Below are 13,284 nucleotides of genomic sequence, written 5' to 3'. Positions count from 1 at the left end.
GCTACAATTTTCTGATAAATGAAATCTCGTGATGGGGATTTCTGCCAGCAATTTGGGAAAGGTTGGCTGACCAAGAACAGATTGTCCATTGGTTTGTTAATGGGACAGATAGCTAAGGCAAATGATGGGCACAGCCCCTGGCAGACAGCTTGTCTGCAGAGCTGTGTAGTCTTCTCATCCATTACAATCCCAAAAGCTGAGGTTTCAACAGTTTGCAGTTTATGGGACCACAGTGACCTTAGTGTTTAGCACAGTGCTGTGTTTTATTGTGGACTGCTTACTGTCAATTCTGCACTCCTAGCTATAACTTTTAGAGAGGTGTGTTAACAGACTGCTCTGTACAGGCTAGATGCTGTTTTTTACAAAGAAATGAGGAATGAACAAACTGTTCCTGGAAACTGCACTGGAATCAATCACTGTGCCTATGAGGAAGGCAGATTGACCAGATGGCTTCTGAGGGATCTTTTCTAACCCAAATTAGTCAACTGTTTAAACTTAGATCTATAGCTTACTCTTGCAGCATTAAATGTTTGTATATTAAATCATAGTAGTATAGCTTCTAGACTGTGGGTGTTTTGGCACAAATACTGACACTGAAACTTCATGAGAAATTATCCTCAAAAGAGTGATGAAAACACACATAATGCTTTATAAACTAGGCTGTAGATCCGCAGTTAGGAAATGTGAGTAAGGCTAGAGGCTAGCAGAAGTTATGAAGCAAAGCACCTGTCTGAAGGCTCAAAATGAGAGACTTTAAATTTAATCCTAGATAGCTTATGAATTTATAAACTGTTTCTACTTCTAGGAAATCAAACACCAAATGTTTATTTCTGGAGAATATATACTTTTTTCTTTTAGTAAATGTGTGTGCTTATCAGTGTTTTACATTGTCACCAATTTTATAGGAATCAGTAAGCCTTTCTAACATGTAGTGGGATGGACTAAATCACTCACATATATAATCTTTTACAAATGACTACAGAAAAAGATGGACAGCCTTTTTTAGCATGCATGTCATATTTGTTACATTGAAAAAATATATCTACATTATATTTACATTAAATCTTTACAGAATCACAGAATATGCTGAGTTGGAAGGGATCCATAAGGATCATCATGTCCAACTCCAGGCCCTGCACAGAACCATCCCCAAGAGTCACACCATGTGCCTGAGAGCATCATCCAAACACTTCTTGAACTCTGTCAGGCTTGGTGCTGTGATCACTGCCCTGGGGAGCCTGGTCAGTGCCCAACCACCCTCTGGGGGAAGAACCTTTTTCTAATATCCAACCTAAATCTCCCCTGACAAAATTTCAGGCCATTCCCTCAGGTTCTGTCACTGGTCACCACAGAGCAGAGATCAGTGCCTGCCCCTCCTCTTCCCTTCACAAGGAAGTTGCAACTGCAACAAACTCTCCCCTCAGTCTCCTCTTCTCCAGCTGAACAGACCAAGTGCCCTCAGCCACTCCTCACATGGCTTCCCCTCAAGGCCTTTCACCTATTTTGTTGCCTCCTTTGGACTCTCTAACAGCTTCATATCCTTCCTGTATTGTGGTGCTCCAAACTGCACACAATATTCAAGGTGAGACCGCCCCAGGTCAGAGCAGAGCAGGACAATCCCCTCCCTCGACTGGCTGGCAATGCTTTGCCTGATGCCCCCAGGACAGGGTTGACCCTCCTGGCTGCCAGGGCACTGCTGACTCAGATTCAACTTCGACCAGGACCCCCAGGGCCCTTTCCATGGCACTGCTTTCCAGCCTCTCATTCCACCGTCTGTAGATACATCTCGGGTTGCCCCATCCCAGGTGCAGAATCCAGCACTTCCTCTTGTTGAACCTCCTATGGTTGGTGATTGCCCAGTTCTCTCATTTGTCTTGGTCTCTCTGCAGGGCCTCCCTGCCTTTGAGGGAGTCAACAGCTCCTCCCAGTTTTGTAACATCTGCAAACTTGTTCAGTATCCCTTCCAGTCTTGCATTGAAGTAATTTATGAAGATGCTGAAAACCACCTAAGATGGAGCCCTGTGGAACCCCACTAGTGACAGGTCTCCAGTCTGCTGTCACCCCATCCACTATTACCCTCTGTGCCTGACCCGTGAGCCAACTGCTCACCCAGCACAGGGTGTGTTTATCCAGCTGTGAGCTGGACATTTGGTCCAGAAGGATCCTGTGAGAGACAGTATTGGAACCTTTACCAAAATCCAAGAAGATTACATCATCTGGCTTCCCTTGGTCTGCTGGGTGGGTTACCTTGTCATAAAAGGAAATCAGGTTTGATAAGCAGGACTTTCCTCTCACCAAGCCTTGCTGGCTGTGACTGTTGACTTCATTGTCTCTCTGGTATTTTTCAATACTTCCCACAATAATCTTTTCCATGACTTTACCAGGCACTGAAGTGAGACTGCCTCTAATTTCCAGGGTCCTCCTTCTTACCCTTCTTGAAAACTGGCACAATGTTCACCAGCTTCCAGTCCGCTGGGACCTCTCTGGATTCCCAAGACAACTCAAAAATCATTGAGAGAGGTTTTGTGATGACATCAGCCAGCTCTTTGAGGATTATGGGATGAATCCCATCAGGCCTCATGGATTTGTAGGGATCCAGCTGGAGCAGCAGATCCTCACAATTTCAGGGTTGACTGGGAGTTGATCATTCCGGCAGTAAATGGTCCTCCAGCTCAGGGCACTGAGACCTTCCTGGTCCATCATCCATGTTGAAGGCAGAGGCAAAGAAAGCATTAAACACCTCGACCTTTTCTCTGTCGCTGTTTGTGAGGTGACCATCCTCATCCTGTAATGGGTTGATGACATTTCTATACTACCTTTTGCCATTAATGTATTGGAAAAAACTCTTTTTATTGTCCCCCCACTTCAACCCCAAGTGAGCTTTGGCTGCATGGATTTTCTCCCTACAGCAGCAAGGAGCATCTCTGAATTCTTCCCATGTCACTTGATCTTGCTTCCACTGGCTACACAAGTTCCTTTTTTGCCTTAATTCGAAGAGAAGATCCCTGCTCAGCCAAGCCAGCCTTCTGCCTCAGCTGCCTGACTTCCAACATTTGGGAATTGCTGCTCCTGTGCCCTCAGGAGGTGATGTTTGAAAAGTGACCAGCACTGATGGAACCCAGCACCTGCAAAAACATTTTCCATGGGGACCTTACTTATTAATTCCTTGAGCAGCTTGAAGTCTGCTCTCCTCATGTCCAGAGTTGAGGGTTTGCTGGCACTTTTCCTCCTGTGGAGATTTTAAATTCAGTTACTTTGTGCTCACTGTGGCCAAGAGACCACCAATCTCCACTTGGCTCATGAGATCCACTCTGTGGACAAGCAGCAGATCAAGGAGGGCATCTTTCCAAGTTGGATCCCTTAGGACCTGTTCCATAAATTAGCCATCCAGGTTTTCTTAGAAATCTTCTGGCCCAGGTTGAACCAGCTGTGTGATGCTTCCAGTCAATTTCTGGCAATTTGAAGTCTCCTGTAAGGACAAGGACAGAGACCCCTCTTCCACTATTGTCTTATATTTTGAGTTTAATTTGTGAGTTTATTGGCTTCTAAGGCATATTTTTAGCACTTTCCTGAAGAGTGATTTATTTTTTTGGAGAGTAGTCATGTGTCATAAAAAGAAACATAGGAACTTTCCTATTAAATGTGAGATTGATTAATTGCAAAATATTTCCTCAAAATCTCTGAATATTTGATTATTTCTAGAACATGTATTTATAATTGTCATCTCAGGCATCACTTTCTTTGGAAACACAGAGCCCAATATTCCATTATGGATGGTGAAAAAACTTAATTTCAGTTACTTCAATGAGATCAGTCTCAGAAGTTCTACTTCCTCTCAACAAAATCTAACAAACTTTGACTATTACAAAGAGTTCCATTTTGTATTTTGTTTTAAATTATTTTGAATTTTTATAAAATTTAAATTTGTATTAAATCATTTAAAATGTCGTTGCTAACTGCTGTATGTATATCTGACCACCACCTGGCCCGAACTGTTTCACTGTAGCTAGTTTTTCTTTTTTCATATGTATCGTAGTAGTAATAGGGATTTTGTGGTGTTTTTGGAGAGGAAACTTAAAATTAACACCAGCAGTAACCTCTACCTTACCATAAATGTAACATACTTTTGATTTATAGCTTTCTGTAGGTTTAGAAGTCTGTTTCCAGGGTTTCATTTTGTTGTTTTACTTCAGCTGCTTATGGTGACAGCAGTACTGACTTTGAAGTCATGCCAGTAGGACTTCACTTTTCCGTTTCTAACAAATCTGTATCCTACATATCGTTCTCTGTCATTCATTTGAAATATTCTCTCATCTTTGCAAATCACCAATTGTCCCATGTGTTTTCCTAATGCTGAATTTGTGGCAAATCTGCATTTGTCATCTTGGATGCTAAAATATAATTACATCAAGATGTTTTCTCTGTGCTTTGTGAAGATGGACGGACACCAGTTCTGCAATGTCAGTGGGACTGTTTTTCTTTCAGACCCAACATGAGTTTAGTTTTCTCCCACAAACCAGACCAGGAGACATACATATTCTCCTATTAATATGTTAGGTAAAAAGAATGCAAAGAATGTTTCTGACTTTATTTGAACAGATGGATAAGATTCCTGTTTTCTTGGTGTGAACTAATATTTATACGTAGTACAGACCTTTAGTATGAGCCTTAGCATTGGCTGTGGCAAGTAGGTATATATTCAAGTTCATTGCTATTACATTCCACAGAGTTATAACATAATCGAGGGTAACAAATCCTAAAAAGTACTGTAGGGGCAGCTTGAAGGATGAGTTTCTCAAGCAGTGTTTTGTTTTACAGACAAAAGAAAATCCAAGAATCAAAAAGTATCAGAAAGTGGAAGAGGAAAGCGATACTCTTACAAGTTACCTCAGGAGTACAATATAGAAACTGTTGTGGTGGCAGATCCAGCTATGGTTTCGTATCATGGAACAGATGCTGCCAGAAGATTTATTCTAACCATCTTAAACATGGTAGGAAATTTAAAATGAATTTTGATGTTTTGCCAACAGTGCACGCACCAGGGGCTGATTTCGTTGTTCCTTCTGATAATTCTGACTGAGCACAGTCTGATGATTCTGATGATTCTGACTGAGGGACAGTCAGCACACGACCATCAACAGGCTGTCAGGGCTTAGTCCATATGTTTTGCAGCATAAAACCATGGTGTTGCAGACTTGTGTGTGCTGTCTGATCATACATCTTCAGGGAAGCCTGAAAGTGAGAGAACAAGATTACTTTTTGGTTAGAAGTCCAAGGTGTTGTTGGAAAGGTTGTGGTGTTGGATGGTTTCTGGTGATCTGTGCTTATTATGAAGACATGATGTTGTAGAAAAGGATTGTGTGGTCATTAGTGGCCTGAAAAAATGAAAGAGGAATGGACTTGGACAGTTACATTCCCTCCCAGCTCTATCTGGAGCTGTAGTGCACTCATTTGGTGCATAAAGCGTTGAAAAAATTGCATCTGTATTGACAAGAGGAGATTGTCCTAAAGGAGCATAAGCTGATCAATTAATATAAACTTTAGCTGTTCTGAATGATAGGGAAAGTTAGAGACCTAGAGTTAGAGGTTGGCTCAAGCCTCTTGGGCCCTGATCGTGGATTTAACTGAACAGAAATTTTCATGTGAACAGTATTAAATGCACATGTAAATATTTGGAGAAACAGATTATAGTTTGTAAAGTGGTCATGGCCACTGAGGGGGAAAGGTCTTTTTTTGTGCTCCTGGAGTGAATATTGGCTAAGCTCTCTTTTTTCTTTCAGAAAACCAACACAGTATATTAACTTAATGTTGTGTTCAATTTTTGGAATATTAAAGCAGTCACGGTGGAATATGAGAATGTTTTGAGGTTCTACTATTTTTAGTGTACAGTGTGTTGTGTGCAATACAAGCACATATTTTTATTTGCTGTTTTTTATCTTAGGTTTTTAACCTTTTCCAGCACAAGAGTCTTGGACTACAAGTAAACCTTCGAGTGACTAAGCTTGTCCTCCTTCATGAGACTCCAGTAAGTATTTATTACCTTTGTCTTAGCCTGTTCAGGGTAATGCTACTTAGCTTGTTGCTCCAAAGGCTTGCAATATTCACCAGCTTTAGTGGCTATCAAATTTCCTCAGTTAGCTTTTGTGCATTACTTAGTTATTTTCACTGATGGGCAGCCCCAGTGAAGATTAGGCTTCTCCTAATTGAGATTAGCTCGGTTGGTTGGAGGATGGTGCTGATAACACCAAGGTCATGGGTTTGATCCCTGTACAGACCGTTCACTTGTGAGTCAGGCTCAGTGATTCTGTGTCTCTGTAATTTATGTGCTGCATGTATTGAGACTGCTCTTGCAATCAAAAGTCAATCAAAGTTTCCTTGTGGAAATCAGGTGGATCTTAACAAAGTCTACCTCTGCTCTACCTTTTGTGCATTTGTATGGCTCAATACAAAAATCATCCCCCTTAAACCAAATGGGCAGTAGAAGGAGTACCGATGTTCTTTGTTAGCTAATCCCTAGACAAACAAAAGGTGACATGATAAAGCACTTCTTTCACCCTTTTCAGACATCATCGCAAATCTTGTTCTTTTTTCTGAAGAAAGACAAGTCGGTTGATACCCTGACTGAGATTATCCATTAACCTGTGGGTTTTATAGCTTATTTCAGGACAATGTCAACTTGATTTCTTGTTTGGTTTCTTTTCTACAAAATCTTATGCAAATCTCTTAATACTTGACTTAGTTCCCTTATCCACAATTCTAATTTTAAAATATTATGTTTTTCTATTGAAGAAGCAAGTATTTCTTTCTTCAGTTCCTCTCAGCAGTTGAAGAAATCTCATTTAGTGATCAAATTCTGGATCTTCACACCTTTATTCTTTTCTGCACTGTGGATAATGAAAGATCAGAAAATAAATAAGATAAGAGTTCAGGTGAAGAGACTCATGTACACTTTTTAGTGCACTGTCTCCATTTGTATCTTTGATATGAGAAAAAGGTGGTCTCTGATCCTGAAATTCAGTTGTTTTGCTTTGAATATATTATGCCATAAAAGGCAGAATATTTTTACTAACTCAGTCAAAGAAGCATCTGAATTCTATTTAGAGAATCATAATTTTAATAACATTATTTTTTTTTTAATTTCCAGGCAGATATGTATATTGGACATCATGGGGAAAAAATGCTGGAAAGCTTTTGTAAATGGCAACATGAAGAATTTGGCAAGAAGAATGATATACACTTAGAAATGTCAACAAGCTGGGGAGAAGACATGTCTTCAGTTGATGCAGCCATACTGATCACAAGGTAAAATAATAAAAGATGAGCATTAAAAATAGGCAACAACCTAATATGAACATAGATCAAAGGACTTGATAGGTGACCAACACAGGAATTGTACAACTTGAGGCATCTTTCCTGAACTCAAAGGTGATGGTAAAGTGATAGTTCAGAACAGTAGTTCAGGCAGTAGTTACCAGATGGTAAACATCTGAAATGATGAATGGGTTACTCTTTTATTTCTTCTTTGTCTGTGGGCTGAGGCCTTAGACATATAGCTAAGGTTGGATGCTTTCCTCCATGAGCCTTCATTTAAAAGAGGAAGCACACTCAGACCTGTAGACACTTTAATTCAAAACACAAAACCATATTTAAACCACTCAGGGCTGGATCAGCATTAGGCACATTACTGAGTTGTGCTTCCCTCTTATGGATCTAGAGCTAGTGTGTTTCACTGTGTGCTGAAGGCACCTCGTGTACCATTAGTATGTGCTCTGCAGCCACAGGGCTGTGATTCCAGATCTGCGGTTCCTTGTAACTCTGAAGTGTCAGGCATTTCACACACTGAGTAGGAAATGGGCCCCCAGCTCAGCTCTGTCTTTCCAAGCAGACACTGGCATGGTTTTGGCTGTAAGTGGTGCACAGGGGCGTGCATCTGGATGTTCAGACAGCGTACAGACACAACCAAAAGGAAAGGACAGAATGATGGTTCACCCAGACTAGGGTTGGACTTAGTACAGATTTGAAGTGGACCTTGGACTGGATAACCTACAGTGTTCCTTTCCAAAGAAAATTCCTGTAATTGGCTGTATCAGAATGCTATTGTTCAGTTCCATGCTGGGTGGTGACGTGGTATCCTAAAACCATGTGTAATATTTACCCATATGTATAGTCTGACACCACTTATTCAGGGCACTTTCTCTAGAAACTAAATCCCTTTTTTTTTTTAATTGGTTACATTCTGAGTACTCTAGTATCTAGGGTGTGTTTCAATTTTCTGAGGCAGAAAAGCGCTGCCCTAAATTTTCCTGGTTTTGAGACCCAGTCACATACTGGAAGCAGGAAATTAAGAAGTCCGAATTGTCTGTGGCGACAGCCTTGTTGCTACTTTTGCTGTTCGATCCCTTATCTTTTCTTAGAGAAAACCCTGTGCCATCCTGCTCTATTTGATGTGTATATCTGTTCTATGGATTGTTGGGGCTTTGAGGGGGAGGATTAGTTTTTGTTACACATTTATACATTGACTAAGCAGCAATCCTTTTCACCAGCTCCTCTCCTCTGCAGTGGAAGATGTGAGAAATAATGTTCTCTGCAACAGATTTTCATCAGCTCATACTTGTAATGACAGACTAAAAATAATTTTTTCCGCTTAAGATCCAGAATTGATTTTAGTAGTAGTGACTGTGTTGATGGGAGAAAAGTCTAGATGGAGAAGGAAAGAAGCAAGGAGTAGAAAGGAGTAAACTTCAGCCAAGGCATAAAGGATGGCTGACTATCATATGTGGCATTGGGTTAATAAGCATGGCTAAGGGGGGATGCATGTTCTTACATCTAGTTGTACTTTTTGACTGTCCAAGGATAATGAGCAACTGCAACCTGCTTGTTTGCTGGAAATGTAGGGTTGTTGAGTGACCTGTTGCCTATGCCTGGGCTCTGTTATTTGAGACAACTGAGGCAGCCAGCAGTATCTGCAATAGCAGCAGCAGTTTGAGGGAGTATCGAATGTTTCAAACCTGTATCTGCCACGAGAGTGAGCCTAGGGCCGCATTCTTCAGCTTGTGAGGTGTATAGTTGTAAGATACTGTAAGATAAAGCATGTAAAACCTTTTCCGTCTCATTTTTTCATCTTCACCTTAATCAGCCTCCATGGGAAGAGGCAGAGGCATTCTGAACAGATGCAAGCGAGGCGTTAGTTAAGTAGTCAAGAGGCAGTGGTCTGGGGATGTCTTCAGCAGTCTGTGGATTTGGGCACACAGCTTTCTGAATTTAATGCAGCATTTCTGGGAGTCTTGGTGGATTATAAATTTACTATGAGCCGTCAACGTGCCCTTGTGGCCAGGAGAGCCAGTGGTAGGGGTGCATTGGGATGAGTGTGGCCAGCAGGTTGAGGGAGGTGATTCTCCCCCTCTATTTGGCTCTAGTGAGGCCACATCTGCACCCCTGTGACCTGTTCTGGGCTCTTCAGTACAAGAAAAACACGGAGGTACTGGAGAGGGTCCAGCAGAGGGCCACAAAGCTGATTTGGGGTCTGGAGCATCTCTCTTATGAGGAGAGACTGTGGGAGATAGGCTTATTTAGTCCTAAAGAAGACTGAGAGGGGATCTCATTAGTGCATATCAATATCTCAAAGACAGTTGTAAAGAGGACAGTGCCAGACTCTTTTCAGCAGTGTCCTGCAACAGGATGAGAAGCAATGGGCATAAATTAAAACACAAGAAGTTTCACGTCAATATGAGGAAGAACTTCTTTATTTTGAGGGTGGGAAAGCACTGGAACAGGTTGCCCAGGGAGGTCATGGAGTCCCCCTCTTTGGAGACATTCAAAAACCCTCCTGGACATGTTCCTGTGTAACCTGCTCTAGGACACTATGACTTTGCTGAGGGGTTGGACTAGATGAGCTCCAGAGGTCCTTTCCAGCCCCAACAATTCTGTGATTCTGAATGGTAAAAAACCTTTGCAAAACGCTGGTCATATGTTAAGATGTGCTTTTCTGAAGTGCTTTGTAAATAATGATATTCTGATTTCACAGAATCATAGAATGATTTGGCTGGAAGGGACCTTAAAGATTGTCTAGTTCCAAACCTCGGCTATGGGCAAGGACACTTTGCCCTAGAGAAGGTTACTCAAAGCCCCATCCAACCTGGCCTAGGAAACTTTCAAGAATGGGGCATTTACATCTTCTCTGGGCAACCTGTTGCAGTGTCTCATAACTACAGTAAAGAATTTCTTCCCTATATCTGATATAAACCTAGCTTTTTTCTGTTTAAAGCCATCCTTCCTTGTCCTGTCATTACATGCCCTTGCAAAAAATCCCTCTCCAGCCTTCTTGTAGGCTCCCTTCAGGTGGTGTAAGGCTTCAGTAAGGTTGGCCCAGAGCGTTCCCTTCTCCAGGCTCACCAACCCCAGCTCAGCCTGTCTCCATTGGAGAAGTGCTCCAGCCCTCAGGTCACCTTCATGGCCCTCCTCGGGACTTGCTCTGGCATCATCTACAATTTTTTTACCTGTAAGTGTAAATACAATTTTTTTTTTAAATCAAATCTCTGATTAGTGTTAAGGGAATTGAAGTAGAGAGCAGGGAAGTGATTGGTTAGATGTCAGACAGTAAGTCAGTGCTGGAGCCAGAAACTGAAGATCTGTTCTTCTGACATTTTTATTTTTTCAGTGGTGTTATTCTCTAGCCTGTACTGCCTCCCACCTTAGAGCTGCTTTAGCTGCTAATAAATCATACTAGTGTGGTTTGCTGACTGTGGGAATGTTTTGCTAATCCAGGCTCCCTCTGCACATCATCAGGTTTATGATATAGCTAACCCCATGTGTGGCTCTACTTGTGTGTTTTGTTAATTCAGAATCTCATTCTGTTTTGCAAACACAGAACAAGCTCCTTTGTCACAACTTCCAAAGAGCTTTGGACAGCAGATCTGCTTTATTGAGAGAAATAATTTTGTTTAGACAGATGAACACGAACTGTGTTTTTTGAGTTAAAATGCAAAGTTTTGGTTATCCAGCACATTCTGTGGCAGACTTCCTAAAACTTAACACACCTCCTCATTTGTCTTGCATGATAATAGAACAGCAAGAGTGCATTTTAAAACCTTTCCTGTGCTTTCACATGCCAGTTATGTGCAGTAACCAAAAGAGTTAGAAATTGAGTGTTCTGCAGAGCTAATTTTTAATGCCTAAATACAAAGAGAATAATTTGGATGTTATAGAGACTGTTATTGAACAGTCAACGAACCATCATAGCCTTTTCATGAAAAAGGTACTTTTCAAAACTTACTTTTGCAACTGTTTTGTAAAAAGGAAAGCAAGACCAGCTTCTCCCCACAGCCTTCTCTGCTGCCCAGATAGTCTGTAATGATACATGTGAATCTGCTACCAAGCTGTTAATTTTACTTTATTTTGGTTTTAATTCAGCCTTTGAGTTTTTGTTTAGTTTCCCTTTAGATTGGCTTATTTCAGTGAAGTAACGTATAAAATATATAAATGTATAAAATATGGTGCCATAAAGTAAAGGGAAGGCAGAAAGAGTTTGTAGTGTATTTAGAAAAGATCCCCGTGGAGGTTAGATATAGAGAGAATGTGATAATTAAGACAGAAATTATTTTAAGGACTTTCTTTATAAAACAACCTGTTTTATCAGATAAGTTTTAATGTATTCACAGTTATAAATCAGCATTGTTGCTTTAGAAATAGACATTATCAGGAACTACTTTTCTCTGAGGACAAGACACAGCATGTTGCATCAACATCCTCCTTGCCTTTTAAGTTACAGTGTCAATGCCCAGAGACAAGCCCCAGTTTTGATGGCCACTGAGAAGACATTTCCAGTTGCTGTCTGATAGGTTGCTTGACCTGAATGAGGTAACTGAAAGTAAGGCAGGAAAAGGCTTATCCCACTTTGTTCTGTGATGATACTGAAGTTCTTATGTTGCCTCTATTGCAAACAAGGTAATGAAAGCTTTGGAGTGTATAAAAAAATGTGTATACAGGAGTGAGGCAAAATCTATCTTCACTTGAAAATTATGCATCATTTTGCTTTTCCGGTGCATTAATCAGTCTATTGTGTCACAGTGGTTTTTAGAAGAACAAGTATGTATAAAAAAAATAATATATAAAAAACTCCAAGTTCTTTATTCTCCTTCTCAGAACTGATATTTTCACGTGTGCTTGTGACAGAAAGTAGATCTCTGATTTTCTCAATATTCGTCAGATAGACAGTGATATTCCATGTTCATCATGTTGCCTGTGTACATCAGCCATTTATTCATACTGACCTTCAGCATCTGAAATCCTTTGCTCTGGGTGGGTGACACATGATTGAAACAGTGACATTGTCACTGTAAGAAAGTGCCCCATTCTATAAAAGTAGACAATGGCATAAACAGCACCTAGATGTGATAAATACTGTTTAATTTCTAATAATTCCCACCCTCTGGAACTGTCCCCAAAGCTTGGTCAAGAATTTTTTAAGCATTGCTATTACCTTCCAGTGCACACAGGAAAAAGTACAGTTCTTTTTCTCTCTTCGCTTTTTACTTCCTTTCTGAACCAAAAATACCTCCTCAAGAAAGTCAGAGGAAGAAGACTGTGAATGATCCCTGCATGATTAAAACTGACATCACAGGGTCACCCCAAAAGGCTGCAGTGTTTGGCAGTTCCAATTTGCTGAAATGTATTGGGATAGAGATTTTGGTTATTAAGCTGCTGTTGCTGTTCTGTAACTCCTGCTGAATTTCAGCTCTGGAAAAGTGGGTTCTTGCAAATAAGAATGGAGAGAGATGAGATTATTCTTAATTTTGTCTTCATTAGTGTAATTTCCATGCTGCCGAATCTCTTGATGATTTTGTACACTGTTCACTGGTTTCATTTATTTTTTTTTTGACACCACCAGCAGACATCAAGGAAGTTCATGAGAATCTCGCATGGCCTTACTATTAATTATTTTACAGTAGGGTTGTAGATGCAGAAGGAGGCAGGGAAATGTTAAAAAAGTTTGGTTTAGAATATAAAAATTTTTAGAATAAAAAGATTTTTTTTTTTTTTTTTAGAAAAGCCCTCTATCTCCTCTACTTGTCACTTAAATTTTAAGACATGTATTTTTATCTCGTGTATTTTAAGAATCACAGTAGTTTTAAGTCATCACATGCTGTTTTGTTTTTTTCTTCTCTACGTTCAAGGTGTTTGAGTCTGTAAAGTGGCAATGCTTGTAGTAATACATGTGAGGAAAAACTTCATGAACTTACTTGTTTCTGTCAGCTTGTTCTTTCAAACTTTGGTAATTAGGCTACA

The 13,284-nt window shown here is 40.5% G+C and overlaps 1 protein-coding gene across 1 annotated transcript in view; it reads left to right on the top strand.

The window, feature by feature from the left end:
* Window positions 1-13,284, top strand: part of ADAMTS19 (ADAM metallopeptidase with thrombospondin type 1 motif 19) — a 139,246-nt gene that overhangs the window by 29,944 nt on the left and 96,018 nt on the right. The window contains exons 4-6 of the mRNA XM_051777410.1: window positions 4,819-4,991; window positions 5,942-6,025; window positions 7,145-7,302. Coding sequence (XP_051633370.1) covers window positions 4,819-4,991; window positions 5,942-6,025; window positions 7,145-7,302 — 415 coding nt within the window. The remainder of the gene's footprint in view (window positions 1-4,818; window positions 4,992-5,941; window positions 6,026-7,144; window positions 7,303-13,284) is intronic.

The sequence above is a fragment of the Manacus candei genome, unplaced genomic scaffold (assembly GCF_025592945.1).
Source record: "Manacus candei isolate 608988 ecotype Guabito, Panama unplaced genomic scaffold, ASM2559294v1 h1tg000010l, whole genome shotgun sequence".
Taxonomy (NCBI): domain Eukaryota; kingdom Metazoa; phylum Chordata; class Aves; order Passeriformes; family Pipridae; genus Manacus; species Manacus candei.
Note: the sequence above shows the minus strand (reverse complement) of the source record. Positions and strands in the feature narration are given on the sequence as shown.